The sequence below is a fragment of the Vespula pensylvanica genome, chromosome 2 (assembly GCF_014466175.1).
Source record: "Vespula pensylvanica isolate Volc-1 chromosome 2, ASM1446617v1, whole genome shotgun sequence".
Classification (NCBI taxonomy): Eukaryota; Metazoa; Arthropoda; class Insecta; order Hymenoptera; family Vespidae; genus Vespula; species Vespula pensylvanica.
The window spans coordinates 5,934,907-5,960,159 of record NC_057686.1 but is presented as its reverse complement, the minus strand read 5'-3'; the positions used below and the strand labels follow the sequence as shown (position 1 = coordinate 5,960,159).

Here is a 25,253-nt window from a genome sequence, read left to right as displayed (position 1 = left end):
ATGTATGTATGTATGTATGTATGTATATATGTATGTATGTACGTACTTCTAGTAATTTAGGCAACATTCTCATACTTAATCTTTGACGAAATATTTAATGTACCTATCGTTCGTTTATTTTAAACTAATTCACGAGATATCGATGAAAGCATCGCTGTTATTCCGTCGAAATGATAACAACTTATCATTATTGATGTAATGAAATACGATGAAATTCTATCTATATAGTCGACGAATTTTCGATGATAATCTAACGTTTAAATTGTCGACTACAAAATAACGTTTTAATGAAAGAACAAAAAAGAAAAGAAAAGAAAAGAAAAGAAACAAAAAAAAAAAAGATGTAATACTTTACAACTTGACGTTATCTATGTATTAATTCTAATAGACCTTCGAATTCTATTAATTAAATTTGTAATTGAGACAGTAGAAACTTCGATTGTAAAATTTTCTGAGGTAGTAACGATGACTGGATGTAAACGGTAAGAGAAAAAAAAAGGATAGAGAGAGGTGTGAGATGGTCAGTATCGAGCGACCCATTCCGACGTTCCATCCCTTTGCCCCTCTCTACTTCACCTCCTCCTCGTTTCTTGGCCTTCCTCCTGCTCGAATTCAAGGCCTTTACGCTACTTTTCGACCACCACCCCCAGCCGTCATCGGCCTCCTTCCACCGCCAATGTTTCTCGTCACAAGGTAATCTCGGTAATTACGATAAGCTACACTAATCCATTAAATTGGACTAGCAACAAAACTCGATAGCGATCATCACGTATGTCCAAGGTTTTTTCTTTTAATATATTACCAACATGGTATAATATTTTATGATACTCATACAAAAATGTTTTAATTAGTTAAGTGAAATCTTGATAAGTCTCTATTAATTAATGCAAATAATTCAATTGTGTCCTTGTTAAAACTCATAAAAAAATGTTTTTAACACGTACCTCTTAATTATCTAAATTTATATTGTATCGATTTTGAAAGTATAATGCGAAATAACGGTGAGAGAGAGAGAGAGAGAGAAAGAGAAAGAGAAAGAGAGAGAGAGAGAGAGAGAGAGAGAGAGAGAGAGAGAGAGAGAGAGAGAGAGACTGAATTAAGTAAGTCGTTCGAGAAACAACACCGATATCGATAACAACGAAGAAATAAGAACGTTCCTTAGGAAATGGCACTCTGTGTTGTCGTCGTGAGTAAGTCTCGACGACGCTAATTGTTTGCGAATGACGCGTACAGACCGAAAATAGCAGGCACCAAAATATTTTGGTCGCGAACGAATCGGTAAACAGCACTCGAACTTGCGATTTTGTTGCTCCATGAACAAATTCCTTTTTTCTTCTTTTTTTTTTTCATATATTTTTTTAATTGTAGCTTTTACATTCTATACTCTGCCCTCGTAAATACGATATCTAAGTTTCGTAAAAGATACGACGATTAAGTAGTAACGATTAATCATTACAAATTTCATTTTCGAATTATAGATCGATAAAATCGATAATATTTAGTTGATGTAAATTTGCAAAAACTTCTTTGAGAACATACACCATACATTTCTAATGCGTGTAAATATTCGAGAGATCTCACTTCACTCGATCGTAGATAAATTCTAATAGATTACCAATTCACTGTCTGTTTACCGAATTGATGACTACGATTATTAAATTAACGACGAGCGTTATTTTCAAGTACAATCGACTGACTAAATAGTTGGAACGTGTAACGAATGTCATTGACCTTTGACACCATATCGTAGTGATATATTCAACATTCTACCAAGATCTACGACGACATTTGCAAAATAACACGTAAAATTTTACTTTACGATTTAATCAAGTTGAACATAATTCAGACGATCATTTTTACACTTGTCGATCCTCGATCAAATGTTCCGTGCTAAAATTACAAAGAAGTATATAGGTACATACAGAGCGGGCCAAAAGTTCACTAGGTAGTTTTAAAAATCAATTACTCTCTTTCAAGACCTTTTAGACTACTATTTCTTTACAAATTGTTAAAACTAGAAACGTAACTATAAGCGAACAAATTTTCGAGAAAGATTAATTGCTATTTAAAATCGTTTAAGATACATTGGGCCACTCTGTAGAAACGTTGTTTACGAATACTTTCCGTCGAAATCGTACTTTGTAACTTTCTCAACTTAATCTTTGGATAACCATAAATATTTTGAAAGAAAAGAAGAGGAATTGACGTAAGTATCGATCGATGATTCAGTCGACGTATCAAAAGACAAATAAATACGATCGATAATTTACAGTAAAAATATAAGAAAATATTCTCTACTGTTCGAAACGATAATTCTCATACCCCAAACTTGCACAGTAACGTCATAATGTCCAAGCACAGTAAATCCATCGGTAGCTTGGCCCGTTACTCCGTTCTCCACGGTTACATCATACTATCTAGCTATAGACGCTCTGCCGTTACCATTGAATCAATAAATACCTGGTCATGTCAAGTCCATTTGCCAACGAGCCTAGTTGATTCGCAAATTCATCAAGTTCATTCTCGAATTCACGGAAGGTCTCTCTTTTAAATATATTTTTATAAACAAGCAAAGATATATAAATCAAACCTTAAACATATCAACGGAAGTATATTCCATCAAATCATAATATTTTCAAAGAGAATCAATTTCTAGCTTGAGCGTCACTGTTGGCAGCCCTCGTGTGCTAAACGCCTCGATTCTACAACACTCTTCGACCACCCTTCTCGTTTACTACCTTACCGATGAACGGAACGTTCTATGGGGTCGAGTCGGTGCTTTCTACCATGTGAATCATATACATAACAGGCCAAACTTTACCTGAGCATGAAACATTGCTACAACCGCCATATGGTTGCAAACCACCCTTCTATACAATTTAACATAATTTCCTATCGTGGACACTAAGTACTTCGAGTAAAAAAAACTAAATACTTCAAGGTACTACGAATTGCAAATCTTATCTCGTCTCTTTTCGTTTTCGAAGTAATGAAAAAGAAATTTTTCGAAACTCGAGAGAAAATTCTTAAACGACGTGGATGTAACTAATATTTCCTTTAGACGAACGGCAAAGAAATTTAATAATGAAAATAGAAGAAAAAAGAAAGAGAAAAGAATAAATCCGATCCTTCGATAAGTCATACCGAAGTTGGAGAATTTGAAACTATCTCGAAGAATGGCTTTCGGAACGTCGTCATACGAACGACCATGAAGATACACACGTAGCTATCGATAGTAGAACGAACACGTAGAGTTATCGTTTCCAATTCGAACGAGTATTACACAAGTTTCTTGGTGAGAGAAATACCACCGAAACTCGTTGCCACGGTATACATCGGATCGATTGGATCTTGGTGTCGATACGACCTAAGGGTCAAAGATAAGAAAACGTGAAGACAAACTTACATGTTGAAACAATTTCTTGCTTCTCTCCCTTTCTCTCTCTCTCTCTCTCTCTCTCTCTCTCTTTCTCTCTGTCTCTGTCTTTAACATAACTTAACGAAACGAACAGAACTAAAAGATAATCATACTGACTTGTTGGTAGATACTGTTAAAAAATAAATAAATAAATAAAATCAAAAAATAAAAAAATAAAAAGAATGACAAATAATAATAATAAAAAAAGAATAATTAAAAATTTCGACACGATCGGTCTCCATCCCTACGTTTACGAATGTCCCGATACCCTACGACGAGTTCGAGCGTAACGCTTTAGTAAAAGCTCCCGGTGATCGGCCTCGAAAGACAGTGTCGCTTCAACGCTCGGCACCTTCCGTTGAACGTGCAAAACCTTTTAACAGCGTAATATAGAGAGTCCCTCCTGTTGGAGTCGAGATGTAATATAGAGGCGAGGTAAGAGGATGTTATTGAGAACCCCTGGAGGAATACTCAGCTGGAGCTCTAATGCGCGAGGAGGTATATAAGAGGAGGAGAAGAGGGACGAAGAGGTGGCAACAGCGCGGCGCTCGACGGACGGGTGGCATTGCTTCCACGTACACGCACAAAAGTGAGCGCGCGAGCGCAGAGTGCAGAGAGAGAGAGAGAGAGAGAGAGAGAGAGAGATGAAAGGGAATAAGGAGGGGGTGGCAAAAGAGTGGGGAAAGTTCGCGCAGAGTGCGCTCGTGCGCACAAGAGTGAGCAAGAGAGAAGGAGAGACAGAGGGAGAGAGAGAAAGAGAGAAAGAGAGAAGAGAAAGATAGAGATAGATAGAGAGTGCGTGCACCAAAGTCGAATGCAAGTGTGCATCGCGTGAAATGCACCGCGTACACGCACACGTTACCCTCCTCCTCCACTTCCGACTTCTCCGGCAGGCATCTCCACGCACACATAACGAGTCTGTACCAATTGGTAAGCCATCCCATCGTCGTCGTCGTCGTCGTCGTCGTCGTTGTCGTTGTCGTCGACGACGACGACACCTACGAGTCTGGCATCTGGCTCAAGCGATCGAATGGCTTTTGTGCACTGGGACAGCATCGAGTCACGAAGAATCTCGGCGCCGGCTGAACGAACTATCTCTCTCCCTTTCTCTCTTTCTCTTTCTCTTTCTCTCTTGGGACCACCTTCTTCTAGACCTACTCCGCAAATGTATCTGAATTTTGTCCCAACAATGTTTTTCTTGATCTTTTTTTCTCGATACACTTTAGGATCTAAACTTACTTCCTAACTATTGATTCCACTCTACTACGTGTATTGTATGTGTATGGGTATATATATATATATATATATATATATATATACACATACGTCTAGAAGCGAATTAGAATAGTTATGAGCTATAATGTATTACATATTAGGTCGATGGTGAAATAGATAAAGAGCGGATGTCGATTCATCCCGTAGAAATCTTTGCTAAAGCGGTTAACAAAGCAAACGCTTGACCAACCGGATGAACAGTCTATAAGAACGAGTTTACAAATGGTGTAAATGTATCGATCATATAAATCTTTATACCAGTGACTATTTTATTGTTTTAAATGGTTTATTCTTGAAGAATATCTCGAACCTTAAATTTTATTGATAGGGGAAATATATGAATTCGATGGAACGTGAAAGTCGTTTTATTATCGGGAAAAAAAAAAAACGAAAAGATACGTAACCGAGTCTTTTACGTACCCAATTTCGCGTACGTTCATCGTACAATCCATAGGTTATTGTGTCGAACGGAGAAAGTCACTCGAAGTGGCAGTCGCAATAAGAAGCAAAGAGGAACGTAGGTCTACGTATGTATGTACGTGTGGATACATGTGTATACTTATATATATACGAACACACACACATATATACACATTTAAAGAGCTCGTTCACCGATGCGGACCATACGTTGTGCAACCTTCGTTAATGTTACTAATCCCGAAAAAGAAAGGAAAGACTCGTTTCTCTATTGTCGTTGTAAGAGAAGGAACCTCTCTTATTCGTTTCAATGTAATTACTTTACATTGAGATACTGTTAGATGGTTAATATCGGCAATATCGAAGTAATCTCGAATAACAGTCTCGCTCGATTTGATAGCAAATTAAGAATGACCGTTCCGTTCGAGGACATTCTCCAGCTATTACTGTCAACCGTACGAAAGAAAAATATAAACTTAATCGTTAAAAATGTTAGAATAGATTACTAATACCATAAGTATTATCATCGATCGATGTCTTCTTAATTATAACAAGTTGTATAAGGTATGCGAGACTATATGTGTAACTAATCGAAACCAATGAAGAACGTATTCGGCATTCGAGACGACAATTGCATTATTATTCCGACGATACTCTTCCTTCCTTTCTTAGATTCTCTGTTACCGGTTTAACATTGTCAAGCATGACAAAGAACTCACGATGGACGGCGCGAATTCGAAAAGTTACTTTGGTTGTCCTGCGAAGAATGAAAATCGGTTCGTGCGATTACCTTCTACTGTTCTAGTGAATAATCATTCATTGTATTTTCCTACTGGTCGATTCGATAATTCGTAATGAATGCCTGAACATTTTGTTCTTCGTATTATGCTCATCATCTTCTCTTAAGAAAAAAAGAAAACAGAAAGAAAGAAAGAAAGAAAGAAAAGAAGATTAATTAACATCGATTCTTTAAAGAAAATCACGCCGAGTAACGTTGAGAAGAGATCAAAGTTTGACGAAGCAGAGAAAAGCAAAATAGGTTCACCCCCATCGACTCGTTGAACCGTATGTTTATTACGGACATTTGTGTCTCTGATAATCCTTCCAAAAGGGTTGAATGAAGAGAAAGAGAGAAAGAGAAAGAGAGAGAAAGCAGAACTAAAAATTTCGAGTGTATTTCTTACGACACCTGGTGCTGACAAATATCGTAGAGACCGGTAAAGTCTAACGGAACGAGTTCGTATATTCTAGAGAACGAAGAGATAGAGGAAAAGAAAGAAGAGGAGGGGATAGAAAGAGAGAAAAGGAACTTTTCCGGAGATACTGTATTCGCTGGCGTACGGCCCATCTAACTGGAACGTGACCAGTAACTTAAGTGTCGCTCATTACGTGCGAGCCCAGAACCGAGTCACACGTGTTCATGTATGGTGCACAAACAAAATGGGATCTACCTATCCCATTGGATTTGACTTGGAAAGACTGAAAGATGAAAAAGTTTCTTTGAAAATATACAATACTTTATTACCGACATTATCATTTCAAAAACATCTTCCATTACGTCATAGGAAAAACTGAAAAAGAATTCTTAAAGAACTTGTATCATTGATAATCCAACTATGGAAATTCCAAGTTTCATGATAAAACGGATTTTCTATCCGTTTATCATTCGAGTTTCCAAGCATGATCTTCCGCTAATTATAACATGTTTCAATGTATAGCACGAGCACGTACAACGGCAACGAGTAAGAAAGATTCTAGCTAGGAATAGCAAAGTGAACAAGATTTCAACCTAAATCAAAGTTGATGTCTTTCTTAATTCAATGTTAAATAATATAGTTAAAAATCGATTTACCGTAGTATTTCGACCAAAGTACTAAGAAGAAAAAGAAGAGAAAAGAGAAAAATGAAGGAACATGGCCTCGGTAAAAGGGGATCGCTTAGGGCGTTCAAACGGTATGCGTCATTCTCTCGGAATGTAACACCCTGCTGCCTTCTGTCGAAATGTAAACGTACCCTATGATGTAAATCGTCTTCTGCTACGTTTCAATAAAATTCTTATAAAAATTATTAAAATATCTCTACTACTTTCTTCTCTTTCCTTAAATATTTCTTTCTTTTTTTCCGCTCTCTCTCTTTTTTTTTTTTTTTTTTTTTTTTAATGATCGATAAAAAAGTTTGATTGCACGATCTTGTTGATTTCATTATTCTCCTATTTTATATACTTTAAGAAAATCTTTTGCAAGATTTACTTTGCAACATTTTACGCAAAAATATTTTTATTATCACATCAGTCTTTTGTAGAAAATAATGCAAAGTTCTCTTTAACAGATTTTTCTCGAAATAACAATAAGCACGACTGTAAGAAGCGGTTAAACGAAAGTAAGCATAAAATAAGTCGTTATTGCTATGAGATACTCGCGAAAAGCTAGAGAAAGTGGCTCCAACTAAATCAAGAATTCTTTTCGCTCCGACCATTGTTGTTGTTGGGTTTACTTGAGTGGTCAAAGAGAAAAGGTCGATGATGACGTAAAACGAGATAAGAATTGAAAATAAATAAGGAAAAGGTAAGAAAATGAAACAAATACCATTCGATAAGAGTAATCGATAAGTAATGAATGCGCACACGAGAAATTGTTTTCATTCGTCCAAATAAAAGAAATATTTCTATTGTAATTGTTATTCAAGAAGATTTAATCTTATTAGAGTCATAATAGATTTCTCTTTGTAGATAATTTTATGGAAAAGAAAAAAAAAAAAAAGGAAATGTTATTACGGGTCAATCAAAACTTTAAAAAAATTTCTAATTGGACTACGATTTGATTAACATTAATATTTGTATTACATATTGACCTTAAGCTCACCCAAAGAACGAAACGGGATTTCTAAAACTCGTACGCGTGCTTTTGCCAAGGTACCTTAAGAGCAAGGGAGAAACTAAGGATTCCTCGAACGATTCCTGGAACGATGCCTACATTTCGAGTCTTTTGTTACCATGCTTTCGAGCGAATGGAACAGCGAGACCAAGAAGAGAAAGAGAGGGAAGGAGAGAGACAGAGAGAAAAAGAGAGTCCTGTCGGCTGCTTTTCGAGGATCACGCGCGTCGTAGCCATCCTCGAGGGACATCGACTCGAGTTCAAAGGGTAGTCGCGCTTCTTTAACTAATCCGAAACGCTTTTGCTCTCGTGGAATTGTAACGCCAAAGTCGGTATAAAGAACGACATTTATAGGAGATAAAGGGAAATGAGAATTAGTAGTACTCGAGATGCTCGACACAAAGGATAACGTGTGCGAGAGAAAGAAATATAGAGAAATGTTAGAGGAAATGTAATAGAAGAAAAGAGAGATCATCTGACGCTATACTTTTCAATGAGAAGACAAACATTTCTAAGATAATTTTTGCTCAATTGATTGAACACGATTCCTCGCGAATTTAATTACCCGTATGCGTGAATAGTTTATTTTTAATTCGATCGATTTAATTAGCTTTTAATAGCTGTGTTGAGAGAAAACAAAAGGGGGATGATTGGATGGTATAAAAAAGCAACGTTAATAAAAAAAAAACTTTTCCTCATCTCCCATCACTATTGAGCTATTTCAATTTCTAAACGATTCTCTCTACTCTTTCTACGATGAGGACGAAAGCCGAAACAATTTTATTCCCTTTGAATGCGAATTTATGCACTCGCGCGGCTGTGTTTAAAACTATTAAACGCGAAACAGTCATAAAACCGACTGGACGTCATAAAAAATATTGCCTTTCGCCAGTATACTAACGGCACGCTTCGAGAAGGATCGGTTTTAAACTCTTCAAAGAAAAATATATTTTGTTAGAATTATTATTCTTTTGCTTTTGTTTTGTTCCGTTTTGTCAAATATACGAGTAAACAAGATAAAAAAAAAAAGAAAATATAAGATAATTTTTAATTAACGAAAAAATATTTTTCAAAATCGTCAAATAATTTTATCACAAATACGGGTCGGAATAATGGCGAAGGATAATATCGTTGATAAAATTTAACGGAGATAAGCGGAAGCTCACGCAATTTATCTCGCTTCCGTTTAACAAACCGCACTTGGTCTCTCTTCTCTCTTCTCCCTCTCTCTTTCTCTCTCTCTCTCTCTCTCTCTGTTTCTCTCTGTCTATTTTACTGGCTCGTCTCGCCTGTTGAGATTGTCCTTGATTCAGAAATCTTTTACCAACCAGTAACTATGTATTTCTTCAAAGCAGGTAATTACAGACAGTCTTCTCTTGATCGAGCGACCTAAAGTAGACAGACGAATTAAAGACGCAACTCTCTCTGGAAGAGAAAAATAAAATATAAAAGTCTGATTAACGTCTGTGATACACCATCTTGGGTGGTCAAGAAGGTAACAATTTCCAAGCTTTTGGAATTTCAAGAATGAACACGTTATGAACACGCCAAGAATTCTTTCTGCATACAAATAATAACTTCAATTCGATAAAAATGATTTCTTCAAAGAATCTCCGTACTCTTTTACAAAATTCTTTCTTACGTGAAAATTTGTGAAAATTTTCTCTTTCCTTTCTTTTTTTTTTTTTGTAATTTTTTCAATCGAACGAAGGATATTGATGAACGAATGGGGGACTCGTGGGAGGAGTCATGGTGTTTCTACGCGCAGATTCGAGGACACAGAGGCACTTTGTCATTGCTTCGATCACAGCCTTGAGTAGGAAAGAAAAAGCAAGAGGGAGAAAGAAAGAGAGGGAAAAGATCCTGCGAATCGAATACAAGGCAATCTGCATTTCACGCAGATAAGTCCGTCTTTTAGCAAGGAAGTTGTTCTCTTAGAAAGGTGTCGAGTTTAACAGAGTTTTCTCGTCGAATTCGAGTCACTATTGAAAGTGACGCAGAATTTCAAGAGAAAGGTAAAAGGTGAGAGGAGGAATCGAACGAAACAACACGAAGTCGACTTACGCCGATCGATTCTTCCTCCAAGTGTCAAGGTTAGATCGCACGAAGACTCGAAGGAACAACCTTCGAGACACGAAGAAGTCCGACCTTACGACACGCACCCAATCCTCCGAAGGAATTTATACCAAAAAAATATTTTAAACTTTGATCTCGATTCGAGAATAACCTCGACCCGATCGTCGTCGTAAAAATTTATCGAAGCAAAAAAGAAAAAAAAGAAGAAAGAAAAGCACAATTCGTGTCAGCAATTATCAGAATATCCGAAGGAAAAAGAAAATAAAAGATATTCGTCAAAATAAAGCTGTACCTTCGATTCTTTTCGATAAATATGAAATGTTGTACAACTTACTTGACGAATATATTCTCATCATGTCGGATTATCAAAACGGCCGATCGAATTTGACGCGAACGACGAAGAGAACCCGCCCACACTTTGCATAATCGTTCCCCGAACATATATACATAGATACATACATACAAGAGTTACTTACATACGACCGATTGAAAAATGAAAGCAAAATAAGTAACATGGCTTGCGATCGGAGAAGTTAAAGAAGTAGATACAAATTCGTACTACGCTTCTATCGGCGATTGCATTCGATCTGCATTAATCTGCATCGAAGTCGTATTAATTAATTGCATCGTTATCGGCTATGTCCGATCATCTGTTTCACGTGAGAACCCCGGCCTTTCTTGATCTTTTTAGTTCGATCGTTGATTTTTCTGCACAGCCTGTGATGCAAATCTTGAATCTATCTCTTCTCTCTTTCTCTCTCTCTCTCTCTCTGTGTGTCTTTCTTTCTTTCTCTCCCTCTCTCTTTTTCCTTCTCTCACACACAGTACAGGTACGAACGTATTCGAGCATATACATGAGCAGCATCTTTCAGCCTTTTCTCTGGATGTCCTGCCAACTTGTCGTCCAAGGTGAGCAGACCTATTTGGCGAAGGCACTTCTCGCACTCCCTCTCTCTTTCTCTTTCTCTTTCTTATGCGAGTTACGAGTAGGTGGAACGAACCGGCCTCTTTCTTTCCCTCTTCTCACCTTTCTTTCTTTCCCTTCTCTCGTTCGTCTCACCATTTCGTTTTCCTTGCGCGTCGCCGAGCGATACGAAAAAATCGGGAGAGTCGATCTTCCCCTTCGTCTCCTTGGCGAACTCTCTCGGTCGTATGGAAAAACGAGAGATCGATTCTGTCACGTTAATTTCTCGCCACTTTCAAACGCCTAATAAGTCGACGTATGCATTTTAAAGCGAGGAGACGGACGCGTGGGTGGCAAACACGGTAGGTATTTCGTTTAATATCATTTCTAAGGATTTCTCATCTTAATTTTCTCCTCGAAATATACGAGAAAGTCTTGTATGCTTAAGAATTTTCTATTTTTATTGTTTTCTTTTTTTCTATTTTCTAACAACTATCTACCTATTATCTTAAAACACCGTTCGAAAATGAAAAAAGAAGAAAGAAAAGAAAAGGGAAAGATTGTTTATAAATCGAGACAAGGAATTCCTTCGATGAGAACGCATATTAATACGAAAACGAAGCATACTTTTTATCGAAGATAACAGTTTCGATTCTTATCGTTTCGATTTCTCAACGAGAAACAACGATTCCAAGAAGATCGCACGATAAAAAGGTGTTTAGAGGCGTGGTGTCGATTGAGAAGCACTGCTTTCACGAACTCGCTCTCGTGCAACGTTCAGCAAGTGAGTCACTCTCTCTCTCTCTCTCTCTCTCTCTCTCTCTCTCTCTCTTTCTTTCTCGAAGTAAAGTCGAATAAGAATGAACGAGAACAAATAACCTTGTGTCCGTCTCATCGTGGGCACGTTCGGTGGATGACTGACAGAAAGAGAGAGAGAGAGAAGAGAGAGAAGAGATGAGAAACAAATTCTCAAGTCGATTGAGAATCACTGTCGGCAATCCAGCCAATCCTATTCTTCGCTTCGCGAGATGTTGCAGCTCTGACACGTGTTATCCGCGACACCAGACAGCTTTGAATAAGAATGAACGTGGACGAGTAACGAGAGAGTGATTTCACGAGTGTAGAGAGTTCGAGACGATGTCAACGCAAACGCCGGAAGCATAAACGAGCGTGTAAATATTAAATCTTTCCAACAACAAAAATTATTTTTCGAGTTTGCCCGAACCCGACTATAGATTTCTATAGAAATACCATTCCTCTAGTTTTATCACGAATAAAAATATTTTCAATGAATTAAAGAACGAATTCTGCTCACTCTTCTGTCGATAAATATACGAACAAATAGGAAGTGACAGATTAAAAAAAAAAAAAAAAGAAAACTGAAAATAAAAGAAAAACTCTGAAGAATCGTCGTTCGGAAGAATCTGGTACATCGCAATCGAGTTCTCGACGGAAATCACGGTTCCCACAGCTTTCCCCGCTCTAGACTCGTGCCCATTCGCACTTTTCGTTCTCCGACGAGAACCGTAACATCATAGCGTCAAGATTATGCTACTTCAATTGAATGAACGCCAGGACTATATAGATAGAAATGTAACGGACTGAAAATGTAAGCATATACGTATATATGTATATATGCATTATATATATATATATATATATATATATATATATATATCTACGTTACCTACGATACAATATTATTAAAAAATATATTATCAAAACTTATTTCTACGTTGCGATAATCTATTGCAAATTAAATTCTATTTTAAACAATACCCATCCTGCTAATGGTTCATCCGATCGATCGAAAAAACATTTTGCGCGACACGAGACTTCCTTCCTACTTACAATTTATTAATAAACATTCGAGCGTCACGCGATACTCTCGACATATATCCAAGAGCGTTGTATGTATATATGTATATAAAATAATAGTACAATGTTTATGCCAAGAATCATTAACCGCGTTATATACTGTCCCCCGACATTTACTCACAATATCGATTTACGTATCGTAGTACACGAGTTTGCACAACGAAACGGAGTCTACTTACGATCTAATGTCTACGTGAATATCGTGACATTGAAAAACTTGTTGCGAATCTAGTTTACAATCTCATCAACATATGTAATTTTAGCCTTTAATACAATCATTTACATATTAATTATCATTCTTGAGTACAGAAAAAATATTAAAAAGCAAGACAGCATCTTGTTATTCCACTAGAGGCAATTTCAAATTTTTCTAACGTTCAACATTCGTGGCTAAAAGATTTCAAGTATATTCCTACTAAAAATACCCTTTCATTTATCTCTACTTTGTATCGTGAAAGCTACTCTGCCATTTATCTTTTCTTTCCTTTTTTCTTCTCTCTTTTTTTTTTTCTTTTTATCGACCTTTTATCAACCATTTATTATTATTAATTTAACAAAAGCAACGTATGGAGTTTCTTTATACCGTCAGAACTTTAATAAATGTTAGAGGAATAACGAGTTAAGGATATCGTACAGTGCAATCGAGAAAACGTCACCCGTACACCAGGGAGGGTAAGTAAGAGCGCCCCTGCATTGACGTAAATACAAGGTTAATACGGAGACATCCCGAGAACGACGCCTACGCGTTAACCTACGTAGACTTATGTTAGTACCAGCCGATCTACAAAAGCGATGACGTCCATGCAACATCACTGCGCATCCACCTGTTCGGTCAACCTCTAAATATCATCGGCCAAGCAAACCGCGTAATGTCGTGATTCTGACACGTTAATCGTCTTGCTCTGACGTCTTACCGACAAATCGATAAACGATAAAGAGTTACAAGTAATTTATTAAAGCTTTTACTTTTATCCCGAACGATAAAATCTCTTGTAAAATCGAAAGACAATAATAGTATCTAATCGATAAAAATATACGAATTTAAATGGCGGATATAATATCTATAAATAGGATGTCGATTTAATATTATTATTCCGTAATGATGTTAATTAACAGATATGTAATAATCGAATGAATAGAAATTTATTTTCAGACAAGAATATAATAGATTAATAAAAGATTTCATATGAATTCTCTAACTCAGGAAATTTGAAAAACGATGACGAATCTAATCCCACATTCATCATTTCTTTTAGACTTCGATTGACAAAAAGGAATCTTACCGTGGAAAGTTCAACGAAATTCGCTTTCAAAACTTTCTCCATTTATCTAATCTCCATCTACCCCGATAACGAAGTACATTAATACATATATAGATTCGAAATGGAAGATATCCTGATAAGAATACGCGCGCGCACACATATATATTCGATTTTTCAAGGATTTGAAAGATCGTGAGTAACGATATGAAGTAATAAGTGAAATGAACGGCAAAAAGCGCATTTTATTTTATTTCATTTTTTTTGTTTTCTGTTTTTTTTTTTTTTTTTTAACAACGGCAAGCATATCGGGTGGCTTCAACTCGCCCGATTTATATATAGCACGCGCGTTACCGAACAAAAGGAGTTTACTACGGCAAACTGCGCTCGAGCAAGGAGTTCGATGGCACGCAGTTGCCAAGCGCGATCGACTCGTCGTGATTTTCGAGAGCTCAGAGGCGCAACAAGTGGACTGGCGACTCGTTCGAAAAAAATCGATTTCAAACTTTGAACGCAAACGATCCTCGTTCGTTCTAGTTAAAAGAAATTAAAGTGTATATCGTACGAATTAAAACGTCAATGGAGGGTCATCGATCGCTATTAATTAAAGAGATCGAGTAAATGCCTGACCATTGACAAAAAACTTTTGATGTTCTAAGAGAAAAAAAAAAAGAAAAAAAAAAAAAAAGAAACGTAGCAGTAGAGCAGAGAGTTTATAGCAAAAAATATCAGAGCAATACGATAAAAAGCGAATGAAATTAATATTTCACGAATGCGATAATTTAATCAATTAAACGCTAAGAGAGATCGTTTCCTTCGAAATATTTCGAAGATCGAACGAATCCGAGCCACCTGTTTATATTTCAGAATCTATGTATCCCTTGCTCTTTATTAGATATTAATCTCGAAAGATCGATACGAATGAAAAGGGAAAGAAAAGGACTCACCACGTGAACGCTGGAGAGGCCTACGGGCTGCTCGGCCTGCTTCTTGTCCGTCTTCTTCGCCTGTCTCTTGGCCTTGCTCTCGAGAAATCGTTGCTTCAACACCAGGGTGTCCTGAATGTTTTGCTCGCATAGCCCGTTGAAGCTCTGATCGAATCTTGGGACGCAATCGGTTTGTCTGCGGCGATAACTCTCGATCCTACGTCGAAGACGATCGACGACCGCCTGCCTCTTTGGGGTGAGGACCTCACCCATACCGGGTGCTTGACCCATTTGTTGTTGCAATTGGAGTTGCTGTTGACTTGTCACGCTCAACTGTCCGACGGCGTTCAGATCGTGGATCGAAGCGGTCGTAGCTACGGAGTTGGATTGACCGATAACAGGATTTCCAACTATACTGGTCGGTCCGTTATTATTATTGTTGGTATTGTTATTGTTATTACCGTTTGGGCCCTGCCCCACGCACACGGATATGGAGGCAGGGGCGATGCCGGGGGGGCCTTGCGAGGGCTGGCGAGGCAGAAGCCCCCCGGCCTCCATACAGCCCCCTAGATCCACCGCAGAGTAAGCCAGCTCAGTGATAAGCTATTGCAATTCGTAAGACAAACAAGTCCTCCTCTTCGTTCTTGTCTCTGTCGCTAGATTCGACGACGTTGACCTCGTCAGTAGCCCTCGATGCTACCCGTTTGAGCATCCTCCATCGGCAGCTGACAGGCGAGCCGACAACGAGCGGCATTTGACGCGCTCGATTCACCTCCTCCTCCTCCTCCTCCTCCTCCTCCTCCTTCTCTTCCTCCACTTCCTCAAGTTGCACCGAATCCTTACTCGACGAGTTCACGCATAAACGGGAGAATAGTAATAATACTAGTAGTAGTAGTAATAGTAGTAGCAGCAGTAGTAGTAGTAGTAGAGTAGTAGTAGTAGTAGTAGTAGTAGTAGTAGTAGTAGTAGTAGTAGTAGTAGTAGTAGTGGTGATGGTGGTGTAGTAGTAGCAGTAGTAGTAGTAGTAGTAGTAGTAGTAGTAGCAGTAGTACTAGTGGTAGTAGTAGGTAGTAATAGCAGTAGAAGCGGAAGATAAGAAAGAAGACACGTTCCACGTGAGCGTGACCGATCGCGCACTCTCGATCTTCGGTATCCGTATCTCGCGCGCTTCTCTCTCCCTCTCCCTCCCTCTACCCTTTCGCTCCCTCTCTCTCGCTCTTCCTAGCAAACACTCTCTGTCTGTCAATGGACGCGCGCGTGCGCGCGCTTTAGCGAGAGTCTCGAGGAGGCGAAGAGCGCGCGCTTCGTTCCGCCGTCGGAAAACCGCTCGGCACTCATCGTCGTCGTCGTCGTCGCCGTCGTCGTCGTCGTCGTCGTCGTCGGCGGCGACGGCAGCCGCTGCTGTGTGCTGGCGGTGGCGGTGGTGGTGGCGGTGGTGGAGGAGGTGGTGGTGGTGGTGGTAGTGGTGGTGGCGGCGGCGGCGGCGGCGGTGGTGGTGGTGGTGGTGGCGGTACGACGACGCCACGAGGGATACGGCAGAAGAGAGGGAACTCGTACGTACGGACGGACGCACGCACGGCCAACCGACCGGTAGAGAGACAGAGAGAGAGGGAGTGAGGGAGGTTGAGAGAGAGAGAGAGAGTAAGCGAGCGAGTGGAGCGGGAGGAAAGGACGGGCTGTGGCGCGCTTCGAACGTCGGCACAACAGGTAGTCGAAAGAGCGTGCCGCTGCCGCTCCGCTACTACCCACTCGTGCCACCGACAGATGACAGGAGCGCGAGATGGAGCCCACCGGAGGGAGGAGAGGGGACGGGACTGTCAAGGGGAAAGACCCAACCAACGGGGTTTCGCTTGCCTTCGCACAACCGGCCGAGCTGCAGCAGCTTCGACCTACGACGGACGTCGACGACGTTGCGCTTCTCTTCCTCTATCTCGCTTCTTCTTTTTTTCTCCTCTCTATTTATGCGGCATCTCTTTCTAATATTTATATTCCTCCTCGGACTTACGCTCTACGCGAGTATCTTAGCAACGACGCGACGAGAGCGTCGATCCTTCGACTATGCTTGCTCTATCTCTTTCTCTCTTTCGTATTTCACCTTCCATATTCTATTTTCTCTTTTCAATAACTATTCGTTTATTTCACTGAATTCTTTCGATTATTTACAATCTTGTTTTCAAACGGACGAAATCCTTTTCGACTTTGACCTCGGAATATTTATAATATCACGTGTCATTGAGCGTCGGCATCGAACGCGCCGCGCATAAGATCCTTTAGCAAACAATTACATAACCTCACTTTTAAGTACCTCTAGCGCGTCAACTCACCCAGCAACGACACTATGACGGCGGCAACCTCAAACTGACACGCTTCCTCTGTCAGAAGTTCGAGGACGTTCACGCGACCGCCTTCGAAGGACCGAACAGACACGTAGCCCGAACGACACTTTGGATTCGGCTCCTCGTGAGCGCGCGATGCCATTAACAGAACTGCGCGTGGGTACGGAAGCATATATCGTTCAAACGACGAACCATAATTTCTTGCTGGTTAAGAGCGCCAACTTGCGGCGACTGCTTGAAACGGAGAGTCTTCTTCGATTTGACGCCATCTATGAAACCGCGCATATTTTCGAAGTATCTTTACCGAGCGATTCTATTTATTTTTCTCCTTATTGATTTTATCGACGTAAGACGTGACAGACTGGTTTTGATATCGAACGAAGATATAATAGCGATTTACGTTAGCATTAAAAAAAAAAATCTACGACGGCTCTACACACGTGTACTTTCTTTTACGTTGTTGTTGGTTAATTTACTCGATTATTACTGTGATAAACGTTTTAAAAAGTCTTTTTATATCGTATAGAAACTTGTAATAAATTGTGAAAAGATACCTGTGATTCTTGATACACTTGTAATGTAAACGATCAAACAAAAGACAATAATAATGGCACTTGACAGTCCTAAAAGTAAATCTAGAATCCCTTATATACCGGGTACGAAACCTTCTATTAAAAACGCACAACTTCTTGTATCTACTGGAATACCTTCTTTGGATCACATTTTAGGTTAGTATGCTTTGACTGAATTGGTAGAATGAATCCAAATGAAGTAAAATTCTGTTTCAGGTGGCGGTTTACCTATTGGATCAATATTCTTAATTGGTATGTATAGTATTATATAACGATGATAATGTATATTATTGCTTTTTCTCTGATGTAACGTACGATAACAATAATTCCATCATTTTTACAGAGGAAGATACTTATGGAACTTATGCTAGGGTGATGCAAAAATATTTTATAGCAGAAGGAATAGTTTCCAATCATCCTTTATTAATAGCTTCTCTAGATACGGAACTTACTACTTTGCTTTCGGAAATACCAGCTCCTATAACGGACTCGTCATCCGAACCTGATGTACAATCTATGGATGAAAGAATGAAGATTGCATGGAGATATCAGAATTTAAGAACAATAGATTCGTCACCAACGGGAGGACGTGTTTTTGGACATTTCTATGATCTTACAAAATCAATGGATAAGAAAGTTATTGATAATGCAAACATAACGCAATGGCAGGAGCCGATAAAGAATATAAAAAATCATGCTTTTGAAAATCCTGCTTATGAAGATTTATTGAAAACTGTTTCAAAAACTTTAAAGAGTGGAAAATATTTCACTTTCGACGAACCAGATAAAAGAAATGTATTGAGAATTTCTATTGGTTCTTTGGGTTCTCGAATGTGGTTTTGTGATTCCGAAGAGAGTACACATGCGGACATATTTAGATTTCTATATTGCTTTAGAGCTCTATTAAGAAATTCTTATGCCGTTGCGACGATAAGCATTCCGATTTTGAATTTTGACAATAATGTTAGTTTTATTGAATTATAATATTTATATTTACATATGAAACATATGTTCATACGTAATTTATTTAAACATTTATCAGGACAATTTCGTGGAACGACTTGAACACTTATCGGACATTGCTGTCAAATTAGAATCTTTTGCTGGTTCTGCAAAAGAAACAAATCCTCTTTTCAAAGATTATCATGGTCTATTACATATAAAAAAATTACCGGCCTTAAATATATTAGCTCCTCATACTCCTGAATCAAGAGATCTTGCCTTTAAATTACGACGTAAAAAATTTATAATAGAGGTAAATGCACTTATTAATCTGTAATGAAATATTATCATCAAAGTAATATATATGTTGTATATAATCGCAGATTCTTCATCTACCACCCGAATTAGGTGATACTACTCAACGTGAACAAGACGAAACACCAACTACCAGCAGTTGTTCAGCCGGTGGAAAGAAAAGTCTTTTAGATTTTTAACACTCTCTTATTGTACATTTCCAAATTTAATTTATTTTTTACATTTATGATGACCCAGTAAAAATATGGACTGTAAATAAAAGATTATTTTTTATAATCGAATTCATTAAAATTTACCTCCTTTTTAATTTACCCTATTTACATATTACTATCTATATGCGTTTATATACTATAGCTTTATATCGAATTTATTTAACGGGAAAGGTATGGCGTAGTAGTTGAATTAATGCAGGCTGGAGGAGATAAGCTTCATGCACACTTACAATAATGCACTTAAAACGTTCGCGTTCTGTAATACGCAGCGCAAAATGTAGAAACGATACATATTCAAATAATTAAACTTGAAAGCTTATTAAAGATAATTAAAGTGCTGATAATAACAAACATATATGCACACATTGCCTTTAATATTTTTTGGATAATACATTTTTTCGATTCGATTTTTCGATAGTATTATTTATACAAGCAGCAATTGTAAAATTAAGATTATTGTCATTAATTAAGTACAGTAATTATTAATTAATTTCTCGTGAATTATATTAGCGAATAATGTTATTTCGGATATTATATAAAAACAAGACTCGATTCTCAGAATAATTCTCATTTGTATTTTCATCGATAAAAGCCGCACCTGAACGAACGAACGTAAACTCGTGGATAAATGTAGATATCGATGCATATGGGGGGGCCTTTCATCCCCTCTTTTCTCTTCCGCACCTTTCTATTTCCTTCCGGTTCCATCCGGCTGGTCGCGCATGAGGGCACGCAACGCGAGTATGCTAACAGATGCCAGAGTTTATATGGCACTGTGCATCCATCGAGCTCGTGCGAGCTTTTCAGTATTCGAACACGCGCGAGTAAGTGAACTTCGTAATCGAATCGGATCGAAAAGCACATATTATAACGCGTCATCTCCCATAATGACGTAACTTTCGTTATTATCTTTTCTCGTGTGAACAACGTGAAACTTTAACATGTTCATTATATATTAACAACAATTATAAAATTAAATTATATTAAAATACATTTTAATATTGCCCAGTATTCTTATTATTATTATGGAAACTAGGAAGCTAGCATTGTCACGAGCTTGCGTGTGCTGCACGAATATTATTTTTTTGGTAAGTTTATATAAAAACAATTGGACAGATTTTTTAAATAATTTAATGTAAAAAGAATTCTACATGTATCTATAATTCTTTGTTATAAAAAGAAAAATTTTTATTTTAATTTGATTTCAGATATCAGGTTTCATTCTAATGTCATTAGGAGCGTTACTATTGGCTGACAATGAAAGAATTTTACTATCGCGTTTATTAGGACCCAGTGATGTTCAACCCGATCAACCATTGTTCTATTACTTAGCCTTTGCCATCTCTGCCTTTGGATTTTTCATAGCGATAACTGGTCTTTTTGGATGCTGGGCGGCTTGTCTTTTCAATCAATGTATTACGATATCGGTAAGAATTTTTTATTCCTAACAAGAACTTAGCTAAACGAATTTCAAACACATTTTTCAAAAATCTTTTCTAAGTTCAGTATGTATTGTGTACTGAAAGGAAAGAAAAGAATAAAAAAATGAAAGAATACAAATAATATCCATCAGTTTCAATAAATTTCAAAAATAAAAATATAATAGAAATCGAAGAAATTAGATTGAATGATCGCAAAGAGCGTGCTTCTTTACGAGCTGATGCACTCATAGAAACAAAGACTCGTTCGGTCTAATGCTCACGTAATTAAGCCTATGAAATCTTGACTTTTCTCGATCTACATGCCAACTACGCAGACTTTACTTCGAGATCGCTCCTCGAGCCTAACTAAAACCAGATTTCCCGCTTTTGCACGGCCGTGGTCACGCGTCGTTGCCCGGAAACGGATCTACACGTACCCAGACACGCGTGCTCACAAAAGGAGGGCGAGTATGAGCTCTCCACCTAAAAACTATTATTATTCTGATATAGCTTGTTAACCGAACACATTTTACGCGAGATCCATAAATATATATACATACATATATATATATATATATATATATATATATATATATATATATATATATTAGGAAAAAAAGTTATAATAAGAAAAAAATGGAATATGGATGAAAATAACGGGATTACTGTAATTAATTAGACTTTAAAAATGAAATGAAAATAACAGTCGAAGAAACGAAGTGTAAAACTACTCGAGTTTAACTCGATTTATGTTACTTTCAAAATCGAATCAGAATATTATGTTGTAAGTAAAATGATCTCTTCGCAAATTCTGACATATTCCTATTCGATTTTGCCGATTTTATCTGAAAAATATTGAAACGTTTTTTAAATAAACTACTCTATTTTCAGTACGTAGTGACAATAACGTTATTACTACTTAGCGAGTGTACCATATTCATTGTTGCTATATTCTGGCCCTACTTATTGGGAATCGATGTTAGACCGGCCCGATTGATAAGGGCACTACAACGTAGTTACGCAGTTCCAGGACGAGAACAATTCACGGCAGCTCTTGACCTCGCACAAACCACAGTACGTATACTCGGAGGATTATTTTTAAAATGTTATAACTTAACTTGTACCCGAGTAAAATAGAACAGCTTCTTTTATTTTGATTGTTATTAAATAAAATTATACGTTCATTTATTTATGAAAAAAAAAAGTACAAACAGTAATAAATGTGGGTTTTATGTTCTTTATGATTTTGCTGATAATACAAATTTCATCGAATCGTATAGTTTTCCTGTTGCGGCATAAACGGAAGCAACAATTATGGCACTTCGTGGTGGAGGCTGCAGGAAGTTGGTCGAAGAGAATTGGTGGTACCTCTCAGTTGCTGCACCCTGAATAACGCCAATGAGACAGACTCCTTCCTTAATCCTGAACCTGCCAATCTCACTCTCTGTCAAGCTCTAAACCCCGCCGAACATCAATATGCCCGCCACACGACGGTAGGAATACATAATGAGGATGTTATTAACAGGGACGAAAAAAATGATCGTCTGAATTGAATATGAGACAGAAACGTTTATCTGTTTGATAAATATTTGATGCAATGTTTGATGAATTTTCATCGAACTCCTATAACGCGTTTTACTTTTCTTCGGGAAAGAATTGAGATTGTCGAGTGACGTTGACGCGTACTCGTTCGAAACCCGTATCAACGTATCTTAACGTGATAAAAAAGAACGTCATGCGGGCTAGACTTTCGATAATAATTCATTTTCACTCTCATGTTTTTCTCGTATCTTGCAATAAATTTCAAGAATTAGAATTTCAATGTTGACTTTTCAGGGATGTCTGGAAATGATCGAAAGATGGACACAAGAGCAAGCGTTAATCTTACTCGCCATCGGTTTGTCGATTATCTTCGTCGAGGTCAGCGTCCTCTTAAGTACTTTCTTCGCATGCTCGAAGAATAGCAAGAGAAAGAAGTCGCAAACCTCGACGTTTACTTCCACGCAAACTCTGAGTCCATTCAGTGAGAACGATCATGATTTTGGTAACAAAATATTTTGTTCGCGTCTTCCCTATAATCACAAATAAATCAAATATGAAATTACTTACGTCTACTTTTTTTAGGATTAGGAATAGAAAATAGGATGCATATGTCCGGTACAACGTTCGGAGCCAAATCATGAAAATGGTCGGGGGGCAGCGAGAATTTGGAAGAAAAAAAAGTGATCGAGCACGAATACGATAAAGCAACCAGACACAGTGGAAGAAGTATAATCGAGGATTGGAAAGATTCTTCGAAATATGACGAGAACGTTATTAGAAGCGATCAACTTTACGAGGAACGAGCTGTCGACGTAATCATGGATTATCATAATCATCAGCATAATCATCGTCAAGTAGAAAATTTTCCTTCGGAGTGCAACAAAGGATCTTCTTTGTTAAGAATCGATATTCCGAAGGAGAATGAAGAGAGCAAAGAGAGTGTGATAAAAATTAAACGACCACAAGGTGGTGGAACCGTCAGAAGTATACCAATAAAAGATTATCAATCTTCCATAGCTCAGAATATAGGGACGTTAAGAAGATCGATGGCTCCGCAATTGCAATTTGAGTCTCTAGTTTCCGAACCTGAAAAGAATATTTCAATGATTCCTTCAAAACAGAGAACATCCATTATTAATAAAGATACTTCGAATAATCAACAACGTTCAATGATTCCATTAGAGTCCGAAAAATCGAGTAATCCTTGCCACGAAATTTCAAAATGCCTCGACACGCTAACGAGAAAAGAGGACAGTATCAACGATGGAAAGTCCATGGAAAGCGTTCGTAAGGGAAGCGTTCGCGATTTCAACGACACGGCCAATTACTTTCGCAGATCGTATAGAAAAAGGTTAAGCTCCAATTGTCGTAAAACGCGAGATAGCAAAGACGATAAAGAATTTGCTCGTACGCGTGGTCACGTAGGTCAGAAAATATACGTTTATGAGGAGAATGCTCGTCGTAGCGAAAGAAATTTCGATCCTATTCTCGATCCGAAGAAACATCGAACTATCGGTGTACCTTTGGTTGGAATGCATAATGCTTGTGGACTACCCGTTATAGCATCTTGGAACGATACTGAAATTTTTCAACCTCTTCGAACGAGTACCACAGTGTTAGGGACATTGGCTCCTGTTTTAGGAGGATCTAGAGTTTCTTCCAACCTCCGAAGAAGAACACATCCCAAGAGAAGAGCTCCTGATCCAACTCGATCCAATCACACACTAGCTCGAGTCGTTAAACGCAACGATTCTAAAAGATCGACTGTAAAAGGTGATGATGAAAACAATACGAAAAGAAAGAGGAATCGCTTATCTTTCAAAACTATGAATCGTCCTAATATATCCTCAAAAAATTCTTTCAAACGAACTGTCCGAGGTGGAAAATATACGCTTGGAAAAGCATCTTTAACGAATACTTTGGATAGAAAAGTTTCCAAAGGGAATGCAAAAAGAAGAACCCTTTATGCCAGAGATGACGGTGAGGAAGCTGTGCAGGCTTTAAAAAATTTGTGCTTGAATCCCTTGGCGCGAAATGAATCTCAGGAGGATATGATGTGGTAATCCAAAATGTTACCTGCGATAAAGCGAAGGATGTGATTTTCGTTTTTGTTTATTTGTAAATAAATGGACGCTATAAATTATTCACTGATCCAAAGGTTTTCTAATAAATGAAAATCCTTGCTGCCCTCGCTGATAAATCAAGCATGTGTGTTTAGCGTAACTCGTTCTATTTATTTTAATTGAAGTATTATTTCGATGTAACCTGCGTGTTTAGAATTTTAGGATTGATTGATATATGAATATCTGCCCTCATTGATTATACGAAATATCAAAGTTAATTGTTCTGTTATTATGATTTTTAAGAATATTGTTTTACGATCTAGTAGGTATGAATATATCATTTAAATAAAATAATTCAATGCTCAATTATTTCTATAATTTTCTTTATCAAGTAATATTACTTTCGGTGGAATGTATATTATGTAAAACATAATGCATATATGTTACATCGAAACTAATATCGATTTCCCAGTTCTTACCTTGATAAATTTAAATTAAAAGAATGATTATTTTAATAAGGGACTAAATGAATACTCATATCGAAACTATGAATATAGTATGCAGGAATTATATACGAAACAATGAAACGAATGAAAAGATATCAATTAGAGCTGAAAGAAACTAATTATTTCCATAATGATTAATGGTAAGCAGCTATTAGATGAATATTATTTGCAATAAAATATAAAACATGATACACAAAGTATTATAACGAAAATAATGCCGTGCTTAGGTCTCAAAACAAGCAAGTTAATGTTTCTGAAGATTGTTGACTGCGTCAGTATGTTTCAAAATTTCATTGACCAAATACAAGCAACGGTGTT

General features: G+C 37.7%; 3 protein-coding genes across 6 annotated transcripts in view; 2 read left to right on the top strand and 1 right to left on the bottom strand.

Moving 5' to 3' along the window:
* Positions 1–15,999, bottom strand: part of LOC122627166 (neurogenic protein mastermind-like) — a 153,106-nt gene extending 137,107 nt beyond the window's left edge. For 2 of the 3 annotated variants that reach the window (XM_043808090.1, XM_043808091.1), the window contains exon 1: positions 15,048–15,999. In XM_043808090.1, coding sequence (XP_043664025.1) covers positions 15,048–15,584 — 537 coding nt within the window. In that variant the 5' untranslated portion in view covers positions 15,585–15,999. The remainder of the gene's footprint in view (positions 1–15,047) is intronic. The other variant, XM_043808092.1, reaches the window with a different exon arrangement.
* Positions 16,000–16,530: 531 nt separating this feature from the next.
* On the top strand, positions 16,531–19,472 carry LOC122627161 (putative elongator complex protein 4). 2 transcript variants are annotated; one of them, XM_043808080.1, is made up of 6 exons: positions 16,531–17,522; positions 17,889–18,090; positions 18,151–18,186; positions 18,278–18,897; positions 18,977–19,189; positions 19,260–19,472. In XM_043808080.1, exons 2-6 carry the CDS (start codon positions 17,970–17,972, stop codon positions 19,368–19,370), a joined length of 1,101 nt encoding a protein of 366 aa, XP_043664015.1. In that variant the 5' UTR covers positions 16,531–17,522; positions 17,889–17,969; the 3' UTR covers positions 19,371–19,472. The 2 variants fall into 2 exon arrangements, with proteins under 2 accessions (XP_043664015.1, XP_043664013.1); XM_043808078.1 differs by having other exon boundaries at positions 16,531–18,090.
* A 496-nt stretch (positions 19,473–19,968) lies between these two features.
* On the top strand, positions 19,969–24,783 carry LOC122627162 (CD82 antigen-like). Its single transcript, XM_043808081.1, has 6 exons — positions 19,969–20,491; positions 20,612–20,830; positions 21,716–21,898; positions 22,105–22,317; positions 22,661–22,868; positions 22,949–24,783. Exons 1-6 carry the CDS (start codon positions 20,429–20,431, stop codon positions 23,005–23,007), a joined length of 945 nt encoding a protein of 314 aa, XP_043664016.1. The 5' UTR covers positions 19,969–20,428; the 3' UTR covers positions 23,008–24,783.
* The last annotated feature ends 470 nt before the right edge of the window (positions 24,784–25,253 follow it).

Coding starts and splice junctions, on each gene's coding strand:
- LOC122627162 (XM_043808081.1), top strand. CDS start 20,429: ATGGAAACTAGGAAGCTAGCATTGTCACGAGCTTGCGTGTGCTGCACG. Junction 21,899..22,104: donor TTGACCTCGCACAAACCACA/GTACGTATACTC, acceptor CGAATCGTATAG/TTTTCCTGTTGCGGCATAAA. Junction 22,869..22,948: donor TGAGAACGATCATGATTTTG/GTAACAAAATAT, acceptor TACTTTTTTTAG/GATTAGGAATAGAAAATAGG.
- LOC122627161 (XM_043808080.1), top strand. CDS start 17,970: ATGGCACTTGACAGTCCTAAAAGTAAATCTAGAATCCCTTATATACCG. Junction 18,187..18,277: donor TGGATCAATATTCTTAATTG/GTATGTATAGTA, acceptor TCATTTTTACAG/AGGAAGATACTTATGGAACT. Junction 18,898..18,976: donor TTTTGAATTTTGACAATAAT/GTTAGTTTTATT, acceptor AACATTTATCAG/GACAATTTCGTGGAACGACT.